The following is a 25,435-nucleotide window of genomic DNA, read 5'->3' as shown; positions in this document are numbered from 1 at the left end:
GTGAGCTGTGTGCAGTTAATAATAATAATAAATGGGGGAGGGAGAGATATGGGGGAGACCGTGAAGCTGAAGAGGGCAGATAGCTCACTTTCGTTCGCTTTGTGCTACTGATACCCTGGCGACCGGCACATAACACTGTCCCTTGCACCCTAGGCCCAAAGAGGCCCAAGACCCAGCATTTTCAATAAATGCAATTTATGCATCTTAATGTGATGTAGTTACAACTCCACAGCAGAGGCGCAAAACTTATACCGAGAAAATATCTAAGATACTAAATACTAGGCAAAACATTTACTACCATTGCATAGCTCGGAGGCAAGGCCCCTTTAGCCCTCAGGGTCGAACCACCTACCTTCATTGCTGCCTCAAAACCAGCCCTCTTTTTTGATGCAGTGAACCTGCGTCAAGCCAGGTTTTGGCTTTGGTAATGCTTGAAGTGAGGAGATCGCAACCATTTGCTTTTTCTTTAGCTTTTTTTTATTGATACATTCAATTTTATATTTACTTTTTTTCTGATACAGGTGCTACAAAAGCTTAATGTTATGCAAATGATTTTCCCTTCCAATCAAACCTAGTTATGAGCAGGCTTGTGAGCTTAAACTAGTTTTATATACGAGGTAATTCGATAAACCCTAACTCACCTATTATAACAAATTTAAACAAGATTTTGTGATAGTTCACTAAGGATAGATTTGCTATCTCCAACGGAGAACAGAAGCAAAGCAGGAATCCATTTATTGAAAACAAAACCATGTGCAGAAGGCAGTAATTTTGCCTGTACCTTAGTGTTCCTCCACATCACTAAACAAGGTGTTCTCAATGTGTAAAATTGTTGCAAGCCTGCTCCAGTCCACTTCCTTCAATTTTGGCATAGTACAGGTGCAGCACATCCACCGCAAAAGTGCGTCCTGAAGCATGAGATGTGGCAGCTCCTCCCCTGGCAGCAGACACCTCAAGTTCGATGTATCCAATGCACAGTTCATTATAAGCGAGTTATTTCAGACGAGTATAGGTATGTTTTGCGTGGTCAACATGGAGGATAATTCGCTATATTTGGGTTCGTTATACAATATGGAATCTCGTTCATACGTTTTGAAAAAAAAACGAGAAAAAGCTAACCGAAGGAAGCGTATGATCCGAAGTGACTAAAAATTTGAGATACAGCTATAGTTGACAAATGACAACTTTTCGCATCTATGAAATGCGAAGAGATCTGTGAACTGTTGCACACGAAGCACAAGACGCGCGTCGAGCTGATGGGGCTTTGGCGGCCCGAGGCACATTTCTGCCTTATAGGTGGGTACTAGCAGGACACAGCAACAACAAAGCACTCTTTTTAAGGCTATTAAATTGCCATTCATACTTGCGAGTGCATGCCAAATGTGCTACAACCTATATTTACTCTTCTGCACAGTTGCTTCTGATGATCAGCATCATGATCTCCACAAAACTTCCATAAAGAATATTTCTTTAGTATGCTTTAATATTTAGGATAGACACCACGCATGTAACTACATTTGCACGGAGTGCACACATTCAAGAAAGTGACGACCATAACAAACAGCCAGCCTTTGTGTAACATGTCCAATAAACAGACATACATCGTATTGCAGTGGCTTAAAACTGTGCGTTCTTTTTATTGGGGAGAACAATGTATGTACATCAGTTATATGAGGACTTCAAGTGATGACAACAGCAATTAGTGGATAATTGCAGACACTTCTGCAATAGTATGCGTGAACATTAATGGCACTCAAACAGCAATGCCGCAGAAAGTTGCTCCTGCTGACCATTCTTTTCTAGGCCTTGCACAACTTGTGCTAGAAAAGCTGCAAGCATTGCTTGATAGCTGTATAACAGGGACCACCCTGTGCAATGCATTATGCATTAATTAATTTGCCAATGTTGAGACTAGACTTCTATCTTCTGCAGTAGTGTGCGTGAAGTGAACACATGGCAGGCATTTCGTCTTTTAAATATTTGTTCAGCGACTTGGTTGTCTTCTGGCTTCACCTGCAACGAGACACAAAACAGAAGATAACAATTAAAGCTGCCACTACTAACCATCATCTGAACACTGGATTCCTTTTGTGTTTTGTATAAGCTGAGCACGTCTTTGCAAGTTTAAGTATAAAAATGCTTTAGACGAGTACATCTTGTATTACATTGTATTACAATCACACCTGCTTTTTATTTTTTCGGATGTGTAGGGCTCAGCCTATCTGTTTGGTGCCTTTACCATAAATGGCATAACCATACACTGTCTGTAAAATAATTTAGAAGGAAACTTTAGAGCGATGGGGTTACTTCATGCCAAGAGATGTGGACATGGTGTTGCATATGGGTATGCACGGTTTCAGTACTGATAAAAGTGCAAATTTGCTCTTGAAGTGGAAAACATTATTACTGCAGCAAGCTGCACAGTGAAAATTCTTTGAGATGACAAAGCATGTTACATAGCTACAAAAAAACAACAACAACAATTTGGATTTCTCATATACTAAGTGTTACAGTTCAAGAAAAATTCCTGGTCCAGTAATCAAACCCGGGCCCAACGCTTTACCAATACTTTAACATCTGAGATAACCATGAGGCCAGTAGATAGCAGAGCCAGACTAAATTATTTGTCCAACTCTAAGCCAAGGAACACTGACTCTGGCAAATCAGTTATGTGAAAGCCCATAAGATGGAGGATGGTTCCCCTTCCTCTAAAAGAGCAAAGTCTAAAAGAGGAAAAGCCTGCTACACCATGTTACCAAGGCTCACACAATAACACTTTTCTCATTTTCCAGCCATGGTAAGAAACGAGAAATTGACAAGAAGGTGTGTATCGTTCATGAAAACATGTTCACAAGAAAACATGAACATGGTGCAATGACTATAATGAAGCCCTCTGAGCAATAGCATGTTTCTACATCTATCATGCAGACGTGAACTGCTAAATGCAGAACCCCAGGACAGGTTTTCTTTTTCTAAACCGAAGACACACAGCACAGCTGTGGGGATGTGTAGTCGTGCGATGCAAGAAAACTGAACTCAATATGGCACAATGAAAGCTGCCTGCAGAGAATTTACAGAAAAAGAAAAGGTAACACGAGAAAGGAACAAAAATTTTCACAAATATATATTTGGAGGGCATGGATAGAAGCCAACAAAGATATTCAAGATTTTTTGGCAAGCCAACTTAATTTTTTTGTCCCTGCCATGGTTGCTTAGTGGTTCTGGCATTGCGCTGCTAAGCACAAGGTCTAGGGTTCAATTCCCGGCTGCTGTGGGTATATTTCGATTGGGCAAAATCCAAAAATCCTCGCATACACTGTATTGAAGGCACATTAAACAGCCCCGGGTGGTTAAAATTAATACAGAGTCCCCCACTATGGCATGCCTCAAATTGGATCACAGTTTAAAAGTGCAAAATCGCAGAAATGATTTCTCATCTTAAAATGGTCAACGACCAAATGTAAAGTGCGACTACGTAAAAAGCCTAATTTAATATAGTGTTTACATAGAAGAGCCTCCGTGCAAAATTTGACATTTGAAATGTGAGCGGAAGCATCACGAAAAGCTCATAAAGATAACCACTTTCGAAAACTGAAAAAAAAGTTCCGCCATTACTGCTCCCTAGAAGTGGCACACGACCTAGAATGTGGAGCTACTTGGTATGGATTCTGGGATAAGGCGGCATATGTGCCCGCCCACGATGCGCTGAGAAATGACGGAGGCGGTATGCCGGGACTTGCGTCATAGCAACAACCACCAGGCGCATGCATTGTCTTGCTTAGGTGCTGTTTAAAGACTTCTAACAAGAAAACGATATACAATTATCAGCCCTGCAGCATTGTCAAGATTGATTCATTGTTATATACTACTAATTTATATTAAATTTCACCAAAGTGAAATTGCACTGCAGTTGGTCTTTAAAATTTCAGTTGAGAGTCTGTGCTTCGTCAGTGTGCTCTCACCCTATGTCTTCCATTTGTTCATGCTATACCTATAGATAAACCAGTCAAGTCACCCAGTCATTGTGTTTCACTGAATGTCGACCACGTGCACTCACTTTTCACTTATGACTTGCAATTCCAGCAGTCAAAATTTCAACAGTGTCTGAGACACAAACCTCAGACATTCTGGCATTCCTCCTCGGACTGCACAGGAGGGGGAGGTTGGCTGGGAGAGGAGGTCGACGAGGAGCGGCTGCCACCCCCACGAGCACCAGTCTTCTGGCTCAGCTGGCTGACACGCGACTCCACGGCCTGCACGAACTGCACATTGAGGCTCAGGTCCAGCAAGCTGTTCAGCTGGTAAGGGTCCCGACGCATGTTGCAGCTCAGCACCATGTGGCCATTCTGCTCAAACTGGAAGCAGTCGTGCCCTGCGCACAGCACAAGAATATGCATGAGCAAAACAGTTTCATATGGAATGGTATTTTTTACAAAGAACTTACAGGCTGAGTGAACCTGGTGTTTCTTCAGACCAAGAGCATAGCCAGGGGGAGCATGTGTGTATGTGTGGTGGGGGGGGCACACTGTGCAGGCGGCTGCTAGGGAGGTTTAATGGCTTTGCAGCTAGCTAATACAGTGCAGACCACTTATAATGTAACTGCTTTTAGCACGGGATTGGTTAAAGCGTGGGTTTTTTGACCACCGATATATCTCCCATAGAACTCAATGTACAGGCGGACCGTTCATTGCGTAGGCGTGCGAAGCAGAATACCGGTTATAGCGCAGTTCTTTCAAGCGCGCGACCATGAAATCAGCGCATGGAGCACGGCCTTTTCTCGGAGGCGTTGAGCATGGCCGCACGGTTGCTGGGCGCGCAAAAGCGAAGAAGACCAGCGGTGAAAAGCAAAACAAGAGAGAGAAGGGCAGGAGACTTTAGAGGAAGGAGGGCGAGTGTTTTCGTCACCATAGCAACATCCAATCAGGGTGTGCCAAGACGATTTCAACCCACTTAATGGATGGATCCAGCGATTCAAGGTTCAACGTAGCATCAGCTGCAAAGTGATGTACAGTGAAAGCGGTGATGTCAAAGACAAGTGCATCAAAGTCTTGCTTTGCTTAAATTTGAAAACCGTGCTGTCCACGTATACAGACAGAGACATATACAATGCGGACGAAGTTGGCATATTTTATAACCTTCTGCCCAACCACACTCTTGTGCTGAGAGGCGAAGCCTGCTCTGGCCGCAAGGCCTCAAAAGAGCTCATAACTGTGTTGTTCTGTGCTAACATGGATGGAAGCGACAAGCACCGCCTGTTCGACATTGGAAAATCAGAGAGGCCACTTTGCTTTAAAAGGCGCGAGTGCCTGCCAGTGACATACAAATCCAACAAAAAGGCGTGGATGACGCAAGACATGGTGGCAGAGATGCGACAGGTCGGGCTCATTCTCGACAATTACACAGCCCACAACATCAAGCCAAAGTTGACTGGAGTCAAGTTAAAGTTTCTACCTGCCAACACAACTGCAAAATGTCAGCCACTCGATCAGGGTGTCATCGCAACCGTAAAGGCACTTTATAAAAAACGCATCAGCAAAAGAGTTTTGCTGAGTGGGCAGCAGCAGCAGCCTCTTAAAGTGAACTTAAGGGGCGCGATTGATATGGTTGCCACTTTGTGGTGGCAGGTAAAAGCCACTACAATAAGCAATTGCTTCAACAAAGCAGGCTTCGTGTGCAATGCAGAGGCTCTTGATGCCGATGAGGCGGTCAGCATAAACGACGTGTGGTCCGGCCTCGTTGAAAGCAAGTTTGTTTCCGCTACAGACACCTTCCAAGAATATGTCGATGCCAGTGAGTTGAAGCTTCCTGCCTGTGAAGAAGCGAGCACGGATGATCCAATCGTTGCAGCAGTGCGCGATAAGCATGGAGCTTGCAACCGAAGACGAGTCGGGCAACGATCTCGACCCAACGCCAGACCCAGATGTTCTGTGCAAAGACGCTTTGGAATACCTCAGCAAAGTGAAGATGTACTGCGCGAAGAACAGTTTGAGTGAGAAAGCGCTTCAGTGCTTAAGCCTTGTAGAGGACAAAATTGTTCAAAGCGCTGTTAAAAAAAATCTCCAGACGAAAATTACAGTGTTCTTCCGCTGATGCCGTACTTGTCAGGAGAACTTGGTTTCTGTGCTGTGCTGCAATTGTGTTGTATGTGTGTGTGAGTGAAATATGTAATAAGTTGTGTCTGAAAGGTAGGTGGTCCATTTGGCATAGGCAAAAGCCAAAAAAAGCATGCTTTGGTTATAATGTGGTACCGCTTATAGCGTGGATTTTGACAACTCCTGCGACTTAGGTTATAAGTGGTCTACACTGTATGTAGCTTTTATACCAGCTGTTCAAGGAAAATTTAACAGTTGGTATAATTAGACATAAATATGCATTGTCAATATATATATTTTCTTAATTTACATATATTTGTTATCTCTTGTGTCAGGGTAAATTCATCACAACAAACACAACTACAATGGATGTGTGGAAGCCACCAGAATATTGAAAAAGAGTGACCTGCCTCATGATGATTTGGTTCAGGCAAACAAATTCTGTTATCAAGACAGCTGTTCAATACACCTTGAACCCCATAAAAGCTGTACAATGCGAAATGCAGCGTTGCAATGGAGGCTATGAAGATGTGGCTAGCAGGAAAGAACACAGTCAGCCGCCCGCGAGAATTCATCCTTCAACTCCAGGAAATGGTGAAAGAAGGCCCACAGTATGGAATCTGGGCTCTAGCATGAGAAATGGGAGTTACACTGTTCACCATGAAGCTGGCTGTAATTAGGACCTCTGCAATCAGTCCTACAAAGGGCAGAAAGGCCAACTGCTCACAGAAAAGGCTCAAAGCAACTGCCTGATTAATGCAAAAAGCATCCTCAACAAAGTGAAACATCCTGTTGAACCAGAGACAATTTTGTTCTTCTCTGATTTAAAAAACTTTTTCCAAGACCAACTAAACAACCCCCAAAACAACACATGGCCCGCTTTCAATTCATTGGATGTTCTGCGGGTCAGGACAACAAAATTTCCTTAAAGTGTGATGGTGTTCTGATGTGTCTGTCGCCAGTGAGGGTGATGTGATGCCTCCACAAGTCTTTGCACTGGAATTCAGGCTCTATTCGAATAGGTATGCAGAGCTGCTGAACACTGTTGTGAAGCCTTGGGTGGAAAGGGTGGCTGCTGAATGACCCTACGTGTGGCAGCAAGACTCTGCCCTCAGCCATGCTGCTGGGAAAGCTTATATATGGCTGTCCAAGAATTTTCATGATTTCACTGGTCCCAACATTCGGCCCCCTACCTCCCCTGATTAAAATCTTATGGATTATTATGCTGGGTGTGGTTGAGCATGTGAACAACCGTGCTTCCAGTAATGCCAAGACCCAACTGAGCGACAAGATTCAGGCCGCTATTGCTGCTCTTCCTCAGGACACTGTGAAGGCCTCTGGTGTCGGATTCTGGAGCCACCTCAAGGTAGTTCTGGATGCTGAGGGTGGCTTCTTTGAGTGGTTTCGCTTTCTCATCTTTTGACTTTTATGCCCCTTTTCCATGTGCACAAAAAATTGTTTTGCTGGAGTCATGGTCTCTTTTCGTTTTTCACCAACAAGTGTCAAATTTACCCCAATCCCCCTGCATTTGGCTATGATGAGGTGTGCAAGGAGTTACCATGGGGAGGGGGTGATGGCAGGTGTGTGCTTAGGAGATATTTATTTTCCCCCACCCTTCTCCAGCAGGCACCATTGTGCATGTCTAAGGTCACAGAATCAGCAGACACATCTGTAGCTATCAAAAAGCACCAAGTCTCTCTGTGTGCCAAGAAAATGACAAATTTTTTAAATGTTGCAGGGGTTCTAATGGGCAAGTCAGACATGGAACAGTAGTAATGTGGACAAAGCCCCAGAAATTATTCTATGTAACAATTATTCTTTGGTGTAGGCCATTTGGCAACAACCAACATTTGGTCAGGTTCTGTGTGAATACCTTTGTGGCATACCGCGTGACCACAAAGAAGCTTCAGCTACTCATATCCACGCTAATATAGCAAAAGAAACCTACTAGCTGGCTTATTAAAAAAATTTAATTCAATGTTATCACTGCCTATTTCAGCACAGTGTTTTATCTCACCGACTTAAACACTAATTTCGTAAAGGCTAGTTCTGTACCCAAACAAACAAACTAACAAACAAAAAACAGAGAGACAGAGAGAAACTTGAAATCCACATAAGCAGTAAGAAATTCATTGAAATTTTCAATTTCACAGTGCACTGAAGCTAAGAACTTGCGAGATTGATAAGCAGAGCACTATAGCAAGAATTGCAGCAGTTAAAGTGACGCTCAAGACACGTAAGCATGGAATCATGCGGTGCAAAACCTACTCTTTACTCACAAGCAAACAGGACTCAGTTACCTTTTCCATCGAGGCTCTGCCGGATCTTGTGCTCCTCATACTCAAGGTGCTGCTCCAAGCGCATCTCAGGTGGTGCCTGCTCGCTCAGCAGTTTGGCATTCTGGTAGAGCCAACGCTCCCGCTGTTCCTGATACTCCCGCAGCTGACCGAGAGTGCGTTGCAGAGACCTGGAACGAGGAAGGCAGTGATGGGGAGACTGAATACTGGCATACTAACAGTATATGCAACAAACACAGCAGGAGCCCGCACTATCTGCTTTCTTTCTTTCAAGAGGAAGCTTTAGCTAGGGGCTAATTCAATTTCACTATTCAAGTAGTAAACTGCTATTGACTCAAAGCTGTAAAAACCAGGGGAAATTTCACGATATGCAAAGTTTTGAAATAAGCGAAATCCAGAAAATAGAAGCCCTCTGGCCATGCAGAAGCCCTCTGGCTCCAAGCACACTGATGCGTCAATGACAGCATCCTAAATGAAAGGGGAAAAATTATTTCAGTTTAAATTGAGTGGTAAATGAGAGAGAAATGCATTGGCATTACATCGCACCTCTTTGACGTCCCAGATCCATGATTTAAACCGAATTCCCCACATTGCAAATCATTCTTCAGGAGCTCAATCGACACATGTTCTGCCTCTTCGAGGAGCTAAATGCAACTGACAGTGGCCAGGAGGAGACCATTGTCAGTCTCTACATATATATACTGTAGCAACAATATGCAAAGCAGCCACAGTAAGAACTAATATATCTAGAACTTCAGAACTCTTAATTTGGGGGGAGGTGCAGACAGGTTCTTTTTATGGTGCCAGCAGGGAAACGTCTTCAGGCACTGGAGACGGAAAATGAGGAATGCCGAGGCAGTATACACTTCTTACGTGTGCTGAGCTTCCAAAGCACCCTCCAGCTTGCTGTGGCAGTGAACAGCATGGAGACGCTGACGAGCATTTTGGAAGTCAGGCTGCACTTTGAGGGTGTTCTCGAAGCAGACAATGCTCTTGTTGTAGTCTGCCAAGACCTGCAACCGAATGGAGGACAAGATCACAGATATAAGTATAGTAATACAGAGACACACACAGCACTTTGTAGATTCCCAGAGGCAAAGAAATTAAATCTACGAGCAGAACTTTGCACACACATGCAGCAGCAGTTAAATGCCATGCACTCATGAGTTGCAACTCGTTAGAGTTGTTCTACTTTAACGTTTCCCATTTCCATTTTATGTGCATATAATAGCACAATGCCTAAGTGAGACATAAACACGGCTCACTCACAGCATAGATATTGCCAAGTGTGAAGTGGCAAATGGCATTGTCGGGAGCCGTGTCCACGGCAGCGTGAACCACAATAGCAGCTTCTTCAGACAGGTGGGCCCGGTGCAGGACATTTCCCAAGCTGATCAAGGCCACATCCTTGTGCTCCCTGCATTGTACATGTTTGAAACATCTTTGCATCGCAGACATCCTTGGCTAACAACAGCTGTGAAGCACCGGCCCTGTGTTCCACCTCACCAACACCAAGACACACAGCAAAGTTATGTAGTGGATCAGTTGACTACGAGTAAAAAGCGGAAGAAAGGCTTGTCCACTGTACAGCACTAATCCCCTTGTGTGCAACACCGGTTGAGTGAAAGCATCATGGAAAGAGTAGCAGAACACAATGAGCAAGCCGTCTCTTTTCTCTAAGACAAACAGGTGGCTCTCTATCCTGATTGGCTGATATGGCCCCATAGCTTGTTGTCCACTGCATGCAATGTGCAAGACCGTGTAGTATCTATGCCATCTGTCACACAGGATTAGCATAAAGAACAGCAAGAGAAAGAACCACATAGAATGAATTGCATAATTAGCTGGCTAGCGTAGTCAGGTATTCAGTATCATCAACACACACTGCATTGTCTCCTGCCTAGTTCACTCTCTCATTCAACCTAATTAAAGTTAAAAAATAAGAAATGATCAAGCAACCAAGTGACAAATACCAGTCTGTTTCACAATGCCCGACCTTGACTTTCTCAATGGCAATTCCTGCCTAGCACAATTTTGACTCCCTCGCTGTTAAGAGGCATCTGCAACAAAACTTTGAACCGTTTAAAAAGCCTAGTTCCTGACAGTGCAGACATATAGCAGCGTTCATGCAAAATTCAATGTTTGAGATATGAGCAGATACAATGAGGTCGCATACACGTTTTTGATACCAAAAAGCAAAAGACACCGACATCGGCAAAAAGGTGAGTGCGACAAAAAGGTTTGCGTTTTTTTTTTTTGACACAATGTAATGTAGGCATGTCGTGCAAGGAGGCGTGGGGGGTGTCAAAATGGGGCTGGCAATTTTTTTTCATAGACAATTTTAAGTTTTTTTTTTTTTCGGTGCACACATCTGGTAGTCAGATTTAATTGTTATAACCCATAGTGCAGCATGAGAGCTTTGAAGTAAGTGGTTTAGTTCACCATAGAACACATACAAAAGTTGACGGTGCACCGGGTGCTGGTTGTTATATCCGATATAGTTCAAACCGGCATCGTTATAAGTGGGTTTGACTGCATAACCACACTTATACCAGTGCCACACAGGCACAGAAAATGACATTAACTTGCTAATGCCTTAAATTTTAATGCCATTTGCCTTAATGTCATTTGTTATTTAATGCATTCACCAGAAGTCATTTGACTGAGAAATGCACACCCTCGACTTCATAGCTTGCACACTGTAGTATAACTGAAGTATTTGAAACAGTCCCTACCATGCAAAAAATAATTTGTACATAACTTTCAACTACAATGCTGCTGCAAGGAGTTGTACTTGGTGAAATTCCTCAGGTCAGCATTGGAACCGCTTCAACAAACCAAGTGCCATTTTGGTTTTGGGCTTCGGATTCAACTTGGAATGTTGCTATGGTCGGTTGCAGCGTTGTAAAAGACAAAAACAAACTCAAGCTCACAGCATTACAGTATGCTTGCTTTTATGATTCACTGTTCATGAAAGTGCAAAGTAAACTTGTAAAGGTATATTTTTTTATGTAGTAGTACCTTAAAATTGCTCACTTCAGAAGATGCTGTCTTCGACACCACCCCATCAAATGTCACTAAACTTAGACGTGTGGCAGCTCTGGCGAAAAAAATGTCATTAGGGAGTTAAGGCATTAACAAACGAATGTCATATTTTGTGCCCGTATTGCATGGGTATTAGTTATATTGAGGTTCAAAGTACATGGTGTTCTGTGGACAAGAAGATACCATAAAAAGTCAAATACTTCAGCATATCAAGAATCTCGTTATACTGAAGTTCTTTACATAGAGATTTCAGTGTACTATATTCATTTGTAAGAAATTTAGCCAAAGTGAAATTTCATTGCAGTTGGCCTTCAACTCTTAACCGGAGAAGCTCCATTTTCATTTAAACAGCATTCAGGCACAAATCACATTAGGCGCAAGATTTATAACAAAGCAGTTCTGTAAAACCTTGCAATGCCAAGAGACTTTTGTGCAAAAGAAAGGCATGCCACAAGCCTGGCTATAGCAGTGTGATGCAGAGGGAGTTGAAAAAGAGAGATAGGAAGAGAAATTTATACCAGTTTGAGCAGCTGACATAGTACCACAAAGATAAAAAGAAATAGTTAACTACGACTTTACAGTGCCCACCATTTAATGTCAACCAGGTTGTCTGTCAGTGCTGTGTACGTCATCTCTGCTTTCGTCCTGCCATTTGCACGTTTTCTTGAAACCCCTTCCTCATGAACCAACCAGCCCAATTCAGCACACTCCTACCAGGAATTTAACTTCATGGTGCGACCAGCTGACTCCATTTGTAGCATTCCACTACAGATGGATGGATGACAATTGTTTCCTTCACACACTGTCACACATGACTACACTCTCAGCTCACAGGTGAAAGTCCGGATGCAAGTGACCCACCTGGGAGAAAAGTGGAGTGCCCTGCGTACACACTCAATGGCACTGGCAGCATCACCCTGCTCCCTCCAATAGTAAGCCGCTAAGTTGAAGATCACCCAGGACGTGTTGTTCTAGGCCAAAAAAAAAAAAAAGGGAATGTGTTCATGGTCACACACATACATGTTCAACATTTTCAATGACAATGTAGATAAACAAACACTTAAGAGTTCTCGAGCATTCTCTAAACACTTGTACCTCTTAAGCAAAATAAAGGTTCATTATTAGCAGAGAAAATGAAGCCCAATCTTTCTGTCCCACCAATGGAGTGAGCTTGATATGGAGAATTCTCTCATATCTTTTGCCTGTATGGTTCGTTTTTGTGCAGGGGGAAAAGTCCACAGATGTTGGAAGATCAAGTCCTTGAAATAGGTGAACAATACTAACTTGCCAAATGATGGAGAAAAATATATGTGGTGTCCAGTGGAACAAATATTGGGAAATTAAAAATGTTCGTTGTATTACAGATTTCGCTATATCGAGTTTCCTTGTAATCTAAATTTGAATGTATATGCTGCTGCATCTAGAATCATGACCCACCCAAATTACAACAGTCAGGAAGTTTATGCTATTAGCCGGCATTTTCAATATCTTTAATGCAACTCTTGGAAAAATGCATATTACTGGGTAGACCAACTATAATGTAAGTATGCTGGCACTGCAACCATGTGCATTATAGCAAAAGCATTGCTTCTTGGAGCCTGTTAGTAATTGTTATCATCGACATTATAACAACATAATCAATCCTTGAAGCATATAGGCCTTGTATCATAGTAGTGCCACCCCACGACACCACCTGCTGGCTGAGTTGGGTACATTCTGTATTGGCCCTGAAAGTCGCACAGTATCTTTAATGCAACTCTTGGAAAAATGCATATTACGGAGTAGACCAACTATAATGTAAGTATGTTGGCACTGTAACCATGTGCATTATAGCAAAAGCATTCCTTCTTGGAGCCTGTTAGTAATTGTTATCATCGACATTATAGCAACATAATCCATCCTTGAAGCATATAGGCCTTGTATCATAGTGGTGCCACCCCACGACACCACCTGCTGGCTGAGTTGGGTACATTCTGTATTGGCCCTGAAAGTTGCACAATACACAAACAGCAATAAAATGATAGAAACCAGTCTTTCCAACACCTTCAGGAAATACCTACCATACTGAATAACTTAGCCCTGCCTGCATGAATATGCTTCATGTTGATAGAGTTTTAGCCTGTCCGTAAATGTATGCAGAGTGACGGGTTATCAAAGAGATGTACTGAAGCAACAATGCTAGTCAGTAAAACCTCGTTAATTCAACTCTTGTTAATTTGGAAAATCAGATAATTCAATGCAATCATGCAATCAAGATCTCGTTAAATCAGACCTATTTGTCCGCACATAGGTTAATTCGGACAACTCTAAGAGCTCGGCGAATGCCGCATATGTGCGACACAGAGCAAGAACAGCTCTAGCACAAAGTCTGCATAGCCATAGTTATCAGCAGAAATCGTACCCGAATGACAGCAACGCTGGAATGCATCCTGTCTATTTGTGCCTTTAAAGCCTTTATTCTAGCATTGACCACCCCGCACAACACCACGTCATCAGCGTGCCTTCATAATTGCGTAGTCACCATTCATGATTGCATCGATAGCGACCATGGTTTAGTCTGCAGCGGTTGTGGCTAACAGTAGCTTCGTCTTGAGTCGGTGCATGCATCAGCCAGGTGCCTTCAGAACCGCAAGGTTGCCGTCTATGAACACGTCAATTGCAGCCGTGGTTTCGTCCACAGCGGTTGCAGCAAACAGTAATTTCATTTTGACTCGGTGAAAAGCGGGTGAGAATACAGAGCAGTGGCTAAATCTCGATAGGCGGACAGTTTGTTGGTGAACAGCCCACTGGTGAAAAAATAATTGGGATATGCACGCAATAGTGAAAGAAGTGTCTCAGATGAAGGCGTGTGCCGCGGTCACACTGCAAAGAAGTCGCAAGGCCTTTCCCACTGAGAGAGTCAATCAGTCACGAGATGACGACAATCCGCCTTTTTCACAGAGCGACGGCACATGCATGCTGCCCTGGCCTAGCGGATTAACCATGAAACGTTTTGGAAGGGATGCACAAGCAGCCACATGGCCAGATACCGGGGGAAAGTAGACCGAAGAAGAGACAGAAATTTTTTAAAAAAGTGCACAGAAGCGCACTGCAGCAAACACTTGTGCAAAGTACCCCTTTGTAACTGCACTGGTATATAGCTCAACGTCGGTGCAGTGCCGAAAACGTGTGTAGCGCAAGACTGCAACTCCACTTTAAAACAGAAAGCAGTCAGGGCCCCCAGGGCTTGGTCCAGACTGCACTGTGAACCATGTAGTTGCTGCCTTGCATTGATGGCTAGCAACTTTACCGACAAAGCATTGCACTTGGGTGACACTTCAAAAACATCATGTTGCTGACGAAGTCCTCTTGCAGCATCGGTACTCTCTTGCTGGTCGTGGCAGCATGTGCCGGGCTTCACGTACTCGTTTAGGGCGCGGTAACACTAGGTCAATACGAGACCAACAAGATGCTGACGCCAACACTTGGCCTACTATTTCAGCACAGTGTGTCGCTGAAACAATTTTATTATAATAGACCCACAATGACGCAACCGACGGGCATGAGTTGTGATAGCGCAAGGGGCTTTGTTATCGATGGCGCAGACAAAGTCATCATGCCAACCACGATTGCTCGACTGAACACCACGCGAATTACCATCAAACCAACAATGCGATAGCCGTAATGCCTTCGCTTGTATATACAACCTTTGTCCGTAAAGTTCCGAGACTCGAGTCCATTAAAAAAAATGCGTTTAACATTGAAATCATTTGTGCAGCACCCCTTCGAAATAGTCACCCTTGCAGTCTATACACAACTTCCAATGCTTCTTGGAGTCGTGAAAACAGTTTGAAAACGCTTCTTTTGGCAGGGCTGTCAGCTCCTTTGTCGTGGCATCTTGAATGGCCTCCATGCTCCCCATCCAGCAACCTTTTAGGGCTCTCTTCACACGTGGAAACAAGAAAAAATCACATGGGGAGAGGTCAGGCGAGTATGGCGGATGGGGAAGTACAGTAATGCTGTGCTTGGCGAGAAATTTTGTCATGCTGAGAGCAGTGTGCGGCCTTGTGTTATCATGGAGCCATTGTCCAGATGCCCATAAGTCAGGGCGACGGCGTCGCAGTGCATCACGCATGTGTTGGAGCATGCGGATATAAAACTCCTGATTCAGTGTCTGCCCTTGTAGGATGAACTCGTGGCGTATGACACCTCTGGCATAAAAAAAAAAAACTACCAGCATCGTCTTTGTTTTGGTCTTCTGTCGCCTCACCTTACTCGACGCCGGAGAGCTTGTGGACCGCCATTCGGCGCTCTGCCTCTTTGTTTGAGGATCGTATTAAAAACACCGTGTTTCGGCTTCAGCAATGATGCTGTCGATGAATGCAGCATCCTTCTCTCTCTCGGAGAGCAAATCAGCGTTCACTGAAGCCAGCGTGTCCTTTTGGTTCTGTGCGAGGAAGTGCGGCACAAGTCTGGCATTCAGCTTTCGTTTCCCGAAGTTCTCACGTAAAATTTGGTGGCATGTTATCTTACTAATGCCAAGAGCATCCGACAGCATGCGGACTGTAATGGTGCAGTCTTGCTGTACGATCTCCCTGATCTGAGCCACATTGTTTTCATTCCGTGAGGTTGCAGGGCACCCCTGCCTTGTGTCGTCTTCCACTGACGTTCTCCCCAAAACGAACTTCTTGTGCCACTCCCACAATAATGTCCCATTGCCGTAAGCGTCATGAAGGAGCTCATATGTCTGTGTGGCTGTCTTGCAAAGCTTCACACAGAATTTTATGTTTACATGCTGTTCGAGGTGGACGTTCATCTCTCCAAATTCATTCACAGTAGCATGCGCAGACAACTAGTGACAACATATTTTTCTACATGTAGTGCCACCTAGCGGCTGCCACAGCAATTAACATAAATAGCTCAGGTTAGCCTGAAATGATGGCGCTATGCATACGCACCAACATTTGTTTTGCGGAATCATTTCTAGAGAAGAAAATAAATCAGTCTCAAAACTTTATGGACAAAGTTTGTATAATTAATCGCACTCAAGATGGGTTGAAACATGCATACGAAGTTGCAATGCACAAGTTTTAGTTCTCTGAAGCCAATGTTCATCTTGTTTAGCGAAGGTTGGGTTAGGCCTGGCACTGTCGCGTTCGTGCACCCGCCACCGGTGGAGCTGAACATAAAGGTAACCAGCTAGGACGAAGGAAACTGCTCTTATAGTTCAGTTGTGAGCCTATAGCAATTTGATATCAATTACTCTTCACTTCGCACTGTGCACACACAATAAGCAGCAAGCGGTGGCACAGCATTGTGCCAACATTTGTACTTGTGCTACCATTCCCGAAGGCTACCGTATTCGCTACGTAGATGGGTGGGTCTGTATGTGTTGTTATGGTGACACATTTCTTAGTTACAGAGAAGCACCATTTACCTCTCCGTCAAACAGGAAACAAGACACAGTGCATTCGGTGCAGCAGTATAAACTTGCTCAGTTGCCATCGGTGTCAGCGATGGCATCCGTGTTCTTGCGGTAGAACTACACGGCCTGTAACTGAATGCTTCTGCCGAGCACAGTTTTCTCTAAAGATACTTTATGGCACGCACAAGCTATAAGTATGATGAGGTTAAAAAAAAAGAAGAAAAAAATGAGAATCACTTATAAGAGCCCACAATATATGTGTCGGGGTTACAGTTGCCGTTGTTTAAGTGGCTCAGCCGCTCAGATAGACTCGTCTCTGGGTGGAACAATGTGGCTCATATGCGCAGATATGTATGTTTTGCTACATTTTGACATTATTTCCTATTAGCGATGCGCCGTCACCACAATATCTGAAGCTAACGATGACCTGTAGCTGTAAATGTCAAACTCGATGTGCACATGGAAGGCTGTGCTCAAAGACTTCTTGAATATGTGAAATATTGAATGAATGCGTAAAATTAATACAAAAATCGATGTGTAAGAGCAGACATCAGCAACAACAAACTCTAAGGCAGCCACACCAGCAGATGGAACTAAGCCAACGCATCCTAAAATAGGAGGCGTTGAGTCAGCATGCTTTTATCGGTCGTACTGTTAGCACAATAGTGCACTCGAGCCTGCTGAACCAGTAGTCAATGAGTGCTACATGGCTTCCAGGAACGACAGGCTTGCTATAGAGATACCATTATTAATTAATCTCAAACCACGATACGTACAACCCATGCACACTCAACGTGGGCACAGGTACACAAATCAACTGGCGAAAGGCCCTATACCCTTCCAAAACATTTCCAGCACGTGCGGCAGGGGGACGCATAGGAATATAAAAAAGGCACATTGCATCTTCTGCACTGCTTTTGTGCAAAATAGAAACAGGATTTGCTCATTCATTCAGTAAAGAAAAGGGTGTTGACATAGTAAGCATTTGTTTATTGTTTTTTAATATACCCTCGATAATTCAACATGCGATTAATTTTGAGATTTTGTTTGGTGCCATGAAATCTGAACTTAACAACGTTTTACTATAGCGACACCTTGTGACACTGAGTTTAGCCAGAGAGCATAAAAAGCTAACAGCAACTTTATCGATAATTGATAATCTTATCTTTATAATAGATCACTGCAGTGATCTATTGTATTCCACTTAACTGCAGGTGTAAAGCATCGATAGTGACATAACCGATCAAGCAAGCCCTTTTGTGATTTTTCTTCAATGAGAACACAAATGGAGTCAATGCAAGCACATGTAATCGTGCATTATAGTGATAGAGATTTTAGATATGAAAGTTATGATCGAGACCAGATGGGCAAAAGGCTAGATGCCAATAAATGTAAAACCTGCATAAGTCAAGCAGGATAGGTGACTATGTGTCTCCGTTCTGTTTCAAAAGAAATGCCAATAAACATCATCATCATCACCACTGCTGTCCTTGACTTCAATAATCCATAAACGGTAAGAAGTTTACGGATGAGCTAAAACTTTCTAATATATTGGTGTAGTTTTTCTGCTATTACAGCCACAAGCATCTGTAATAGGAAAATATTAGAATTTTCCTCTGACAATAAACAGCTGTGAGTGAGTACCTCATTATCAGGGCCTTTTTCTCGATTCTCTGCAAGTATACACAAAGAGCTGGAGAATGGAGGTGTAGTAGTCTTACCTTAGCCATGGCCTTATACACCTCGTAGCCGAATTGCTCTGTCCCTTCAATTGCCGAGACAGCCCGATGCAGCCCAGCCTCTGGTGTCATGGTCAGGTTTTTTCTTTCTCGAACACCCTAGTGAACACAGCCAAAATGGGCACAAAATATTGTGTCCAGTCACATCAGTCACAAAAGCAACTCTTTCAAAATTCTGTTGTGACAGTTTTGCGTAGAAAGCCTGATTTCCATCTTTAGCATACCCACAATAACATGATGGTATAAACTGTCAAAGCACGAACAGTCAAGATAATACATATACTCGGCATCCATAGTTAATATCCATATGATGAATGGATTACATTGCACCGGCTTTGCCATGAAACATGGCAAGTGTCAACTTACAGTGATCTCAAAGATTGAAACAAGTCAATGCTAGAAATGCAAACGCCCATATCCCATGAACTGGGGGCATGTAAAAGATCCCCTGGTGCTCAAAAGTAATCTCGAGTCCCCCACTGTGGTGTGCCCCATAATGAAATCATGGTTTTGGCATGTAAAACCCCAGAATTAATTCATTCAATGTTGAAAATTATTGCGATATTACATGAGGGCTTCTCACTACTGCTTGAATGCATGCATCACATTCTGCCTATCAAGCTGTCTGTGCAAGGCCAACATGCGCATCATACACTGAGGTTTGCACAAGTACAGTTTGTATTAGCAAAAAAAAAGAAAGTTGACTCTTGTTTTTATTACAACCCATCACATGAAGGAAATATGGTGGTAGAAGCAGCATCTGCATGTCTCCACTAATGTTGAATTACTATATGTATTATATGTCTGCATACGACACCTTTGTGTATACAACATGCTTCCGAATTTAACAGGCACCTCATCACAACCCTGAAAAAAAATCATCCATGCCATGAGACAACAATAGCTTCCAACTGCATTCCAATTACTGCTTAGGCTCCATAGAAAAAGATCTTCTAATATCACTGCTCTCTCCACTGCTATCTGTTAAAAAAGGCGCAGTTTCACCACAGGGAAGAGTAGTGCATTGTTTTGATGTTGCACTGCAAAGCAAAATTTGTGAATTGTCCAACCACTCTACACTGAAGCTTCTTGAGATCTTAATGGTGATAATATGTGTGAAAACACAGTACTAGTTGGCAATAGATTAAATGCTTTCACTTAAGAATGGAGTAATTCATAGTATAAGCACCACCATGCACCTTGAATGGACATCTGGAATGGAAATCATTTGAACATCTGCGTCTAGGGAAGTTTTCATTTATTGTCTCGGCATTCGTTCGCTGTGGAAGAAAATTTTGTTATATTAAAATTGCATACAAACACACTTTGTTATGTTGAGGTTTAATTACATGGTGTTCTAAGGACAAGAGGTTATGAAAAGTTAAATACCTCGTTATATTGAGAATTTTGTAATATGAAGTTCGTTATATTGAGGTTTAACTGTGCTACTTACGGTAAGATGTTCAAAGGAATGCATGCTGAAGTCCAAGTCCAGAGCACGAGAACAGTTGGGCTTTGGAAGGTCACCACGGGCAGCCCGCTGGTCTATTTTCTCCCAGTGACTGTGGCAGATAAGACAAGCAACTTGATATTAGCTTGTTCCCGGGTAATGTGTTATGCTATAGAGGTTATTATCTGTTGTTTAATGTCGCATGTTTGTAATTAAAGGAGCACCAAAGGCAAAAGCTTTACAGCTGGAATGATAAGTTCTACAAAATTTCTAAACCATTATTTTTACTGAGAACACAACTTTCATCAGCAAGGAAATTAACACAACATATAAAACACATAACATTACAAGAATCTGTCCCACCCTTGGGTAAATATGAAATGAGCTTTCAAGAATGCCTTATGTTTCGAGTGCACTAAGCTCAAGAACCCCCCACTTTCCCTACCCCCCACCCTCCCCGGCCCCAACCCCCCCGAGCGATGGGAGACCTTGTTGTCCAGCCCCGACCTACCGACCCAGCTCGCGCTGGCGGCTAGGGGCCAGGAACTGCTGGACACATATGGGACCTGAGAAGAAGGTTCCACCCCATCTGGTGCCAGCACGCACCAACCATCACTAAGGGCTCAGCACAAAAGTTGATTCTCTCTCTCTCTATCTTGCAACTGGTACATGCATATGCACAAGTAACATGCACCCTAGTAATTTCAAGCCTTGACTGAGCATCACATGATGGAACAGTTACCATTATTTGTTGTTAAAGGTGCAGTCATCTGCCTGCAGAACATACTCAAGCAGAAATCACAAAGCCTTTGCTAGCTGATGCAAAAATGAAACAAAAAAGGGGGGGGGGGGGGGCATCTGCTACTTTTGTGCACAACAATACAATACTGTCAACTACTCATTATAAAAATATATTTGCATTTTAATGTGATAGAAAACACAGGCAGTCCAATACCACTGGATATTTCTGGTCAAGAGTTCAGGGACACAACCCTTTCACACTGCTGTGTCGGAACTGTCTGTGGAAGTGCGGTGCTCTCTCTGTAAGGTGCCCACACTTATTGAAGTGAGCATGTCCAGCTAAGTAAGACCTCCAGAGGCAGCTGATGCAGCATATAATTTTCACTATGCATTAAATGTAAAGAATATATCTTCACCTAGTTTCTTGAGCAAAATGCTGTCTTCAACAGAAACTTTCTTGTGATTAAGTCATTGCCTACAGCAGAATTACACCTCAGAATATTTTAGGACCACTTAACCTATCACTACAGCTAGACTTGATATTTACTTCTGCAGTTCTTTCAACGATTGTTGAAAACAATGAAACAAAATAAAATATTGCAAAAGGTTCCATTGCTTCCAGGCTTGTAAGCACTAAATGATAGCACAAGCCAGTTTTACAAGTTGCTACACAGTGCTCCATTGTGTAACAATCATTACGAAGAAGACTATAAAGCAACAAAAACTTCACTGAATGATTGTGTCAAGAAGAGGCAGCCCTGCAGAAATTACTCTACTCATTTACAGGTAGACTCATGTTTACCTTGGAGTACAACAATTTTTTTAGTCTTTATTTTGATAGCAATTATATGGACACTCCAAGCGAATTTTTGCCACTGTCGTTGCCATTTGCGTAGCATCGCCATGAGGTTCCATATATATTGAGGTATATGTATGCTATATGCCACGCTATGCAATATAACATGCGGGTAGCATTGTCACACCATTCTATCACTCAAGTTGCTCATACCAGGTATTACTTCATGACAAAATTATTCTTCAGAATATTGAGTATGGCAGCCCACAAATGTCATGAAACAAAACACTGACAGTGCATGCCTTTTATCTTAAATCTTCCCAGGCTTAAATATTAAAAGTGCAAAACAATAACAGAGCTCAAACCTGAAAATGATGTCATTTTATTGGCAGCTGGGCATTACCTCTGGGATTGGCCCAAGAAGGAGGTTTAAACATACCCAATACGAAAAAGTGGTGTTAAAGTCACTAACAAAGATGTTGGCTTCAATTAATAAACATAAATGGAATTGTCTGATGACCGGATTTAAACGGAGGATCCTTAGCACAACAGCTCATTTTTACTTAGCTTGCATGTTTACTTCAAGTCATACTGTCACTGCAGCTACGAGTCTTAGACTTCATGTATTATTCTAACATGTTGCTATCGCATTTATTGCTTTGCCCTTACGACGAAACTGTGATATTTTTTTTTCCTTCAAAATTGTCAGTCTGAAAAGCAGTTTCAGATTTTTTTTTTCATACACAAGATTAACATCCACAAAAAATCTACTAAATGATACATCTGCTACATGGCAGTCATACTTTCCTGAAAAGCACTGCAAAGTGCTTGTGGATTACAATGAAGCAAAGAGGACTTAAAACATATAAAATAACAATGGGATCACACGAAAGTATATATGATTCACATATGAGACAATGTCATTACAGCAGTTAGTATAAGGTAACTAGACTTCTGTGAGTGTATCAAAGATTTTCTGCAACACTGCAAGCTGTCAGACGACATAAAGTAAACAGCGGGAGGTATGGGACAAGAAAATCAGTTGGGAATTCGCAGACGTTAATTTAATATCTGTGAAGAAAATTCATGAATACAGGCTAGCTAGCACTAAGCAAAAACATTGTACTAATACAGAATATCACAAGAACAGCTGCAGATGGTTTGTTCTTGCTATGCACGATACAAGATAATGTGAAGCAATGTATGATAAATTAAACATACCTTGAATACTTTAATGGTTACAGCATGTCTTTTGTTCCCTGAACAGCTGCAATAGTTATTCTTGAGCATGTAAATGCAGTGGAAGTGCCCTTTTTGGACTTGATCAAAGTTGCAGCAGCCCACCCAAACCTGCTCTGCATGCTTTCCACTACCAATAGCATTGTGCACTGGCAGCCACATACTCATCCCTTCTCAGCTAGCAGGGGTAACCAATGCACCACTGGCACAAAGCATGCGACTTAGTCTCAAAGGCCACTATTATTGATGCGAATTGAGCAAATCCATCTGTTCTAAAGCACCAAACAAATTAGGGACCCTCGACTTCATAGAGAGCTTATTTGGGTTGCTAGGTACATAGTCAAGAATGAGGAACAGTGCAGGGATTTTTGTTTGTTTTCCTCCAATTTTTCGCTTCACCTTCAGGAGCCCCTTACATATTGCATTGTTTCCATGAAATAATGGGTGACAGCGCCATTTCCCCACTTTCTTTTTCTTGTTGCTGTGCTATTCCACACGCTTGGCAAATTCATGTTTAACTGAAAGTGAAGTTCATCGAGCTGGAGCGATTCACTATAGAGGGGCCCTTAGATCATGTTCACTGCACAACTTCTGCATTTATAATGAGAAGAAAAAATAATAACAGAAAGAAACCAAGCTGAAAAGAAAAACTGGAATATAGACAAAACAGTAAACAGCCTTCATCTTGGAACACACCTCTGTATCTTATGATCAAAGGGTACCACTGTGCTGACATATAGGTCGAAGTCTGTGAGGGGTTGCCCAGCCAACAGACAGTCCTTGTCAGTAGAGTACAGCCGCTGCTCAACATCAGATGCCTGGTCCTCACACCAGTCGATCTCCTGCTTTCGCTGCAGCAGTTGCTGCTTGAACTCTTCTACCTGCACGGCGCGCTCCTCTTGTGCCAGCAGGCCGAGAAGGTCATAAGGCCGCCGCAGGGAGAATACACTGTCGATCTGCGCTTAGCCAAGGGGCAGAGGTCAGTGGCAGTCTAAGGTAAACAGAGGTGTATGGTGTGTTATGTGGTCATGTAATGCAGCAATTATAATCCAAGGTAGAAAAGAAGATATCCTAGCACATCAAGCATCATCATGTAAGTTTACCTACATATGGTTGCTGTGGCAAGAGAGCAGATCACCTAAGAATATAAGACTGTTGTGCCACGTGAAATTTTCTCTGCCAGAAGCATATAGACAGTCTAACAAACAATTACAATTTATTTCATACCAGAAAAGAAAACAGAGAGAGCGAAAAAAACAAGAACAGGGCCAATATACAATACTTTTTTTTTATTCGGTATACAAATCTGGTAATTTTGTTTTTTGCCTTTGTTCGTAGACGGTCGTCTTTAAACAAAATCAAATAATGCGCTCTCTACACGAAGATGAGCGAGCCATATCCAATGTCGCTGGCCTTGAACGCCTTACTAAAGAATATTGCGACATATGCTATAATGACCGCCATTGTCGCAAACAGCAGCGATTACAAGACCATAGCGCAAACTGGGCCATTTGCGTTGTCCGCCGGTATATTGCTCAACGCGGGGTTTAATCGCTAGCTGCACACAGGTGTGGATATATTAACAAGCGGTGACATCGATCATAACACTAATCATCAACACGTAACACTGCCTTAGCTCGCAAGGATGCACTTAAATTTACGAATATTAGAGAATAGCAAGCGTTTAGACGCAAAACGCTGGCACGATCGAGCGTAGGCGGCAGCTCAAGAACGCAGTCGACAATACTGAAGCGCAACATATAATATAGAGCAGTGGCCGTGTTGTCACACATATGTATAAACCTACTGCTAAGTAAACTGTGCCGTTTAAAAAACAATGCGACCGACGTAAGGCAAGACATGTTTTGATTAACGACCGGAACATCTGAATGTGACCCGACCAATGTGCACCAAGGCGGCACAGATGGTGCTGTGGTAAAACGCACGGAAGAGATTTTCTCCCCACCTGAGGCTGTATCTTGCCATCTTCAGTGACCACCCAGTGCGTGGAACATTCTGAATAGTACGCAAGAAATGAAAGAACAACGTGCATGCAGATTCCGAAAGTAAAACTGCGTTGACCCATTGCGTCCATGCTCCTCTTCCGCAGCGATGACGATGACCATGTCGACGGCGCCTCCCGTTTCACTTTAGTCACTAGTTCGCATCCTTGAACCATTGCTTGAACCCATAGAGTTTCTAAATAAATACAGTAGTATGAAACTCCTTGCTCTTGCCAGAAGAATTGGCAACATGACCAGGTGCATCTATATTTTAGGCGGTAACTGGTGACACGCGCGTGGTAGAAGCGAAATGCCATACCAAAACGGCAGCGACTCGTGTAACGCGGTGCTCCCCAGACGACTCCACACATAATCGACTCCTGCAACGCACGGAAGTGACGTCACTTTAATATATTAAACTAAAAACAATTGAAATATATCAAATCTTACTAAACAATGCGTTTAGCTTCCAAAGATATAAAAGAAAATTGTCTTATGCGTTCATTAATGTACACATTTTGATTAAAGACATCAACGCAAAATTATTTCAACTATACTGTCATGCGTTTCGCTATAATAATAGTCAGCGTTCAATATTACAAGGCAGAAAAATATTTTGCTATCTATCA

The 25,435-nt window shown here is 42.8% G+C and overlaps 1 protein-coding gene across 1 annotated transcript; it reads right to left on the bottom strand.

Moving 5' to 3' along the window:
* Positions 1 to 1,607: 1,607 nt before the first annotated feature.
* LOC139057396 (tetratricopeptide repeat protein 17) lies at positions 1,608 to 25,139 on the bottom strand. Its single transcript, XM_070535481.1, has 10 exons — positions 24,770 to 25,139; positions 23,500 to 23,759; positions 20,031 to 20,139; positions 18,560 to 18,676; positions 12,296 to 12,405; positions 9,659 to 9,806; positions 9,263 to 9,402; positions 8,393 to 8,559; positions 4,118 to 4,372; positions 1,608 to 2,013 (listed from the first exon to the last, which is right to left on the bottom strand). Exons 1-9 carry the CDS (start codon positions 25,121 to 25,123, stop codon positions 4,119 to 4,121), a joined length of 1,659 nt encoding a protein of 552 aa, XP_070391582.1. The 5' UTR covers positions 25,124 to 25,139; the 3' UTR covers positions 1,608 to 2,013; position 4,118.
* Between the last annotated feature and the right edge of the window lie 296 nt (positions 25,140 to 25,435).

Source organism: Dermacentor albipictus, chromosome 3, assembly GCF_038994185.2.
Source record: "Dermacentor albipictus isolate Rhodes 1998 colony chromosome 3, USDA_Dalb.pri_finalv2, whole genome shotgun sequence".
Lineage (NCBI taxonomy): Eukaryota > Metazoa > Arthropoda > Arachnida > Ixodida > Ixodidae > Dermacentor > Dermacentor albipictus.
The sequence above is the reverse complement of the archived record's forward strand: the minus strand, read 5'-3'. Positions and strand labels throughout refer to the sequence as shown.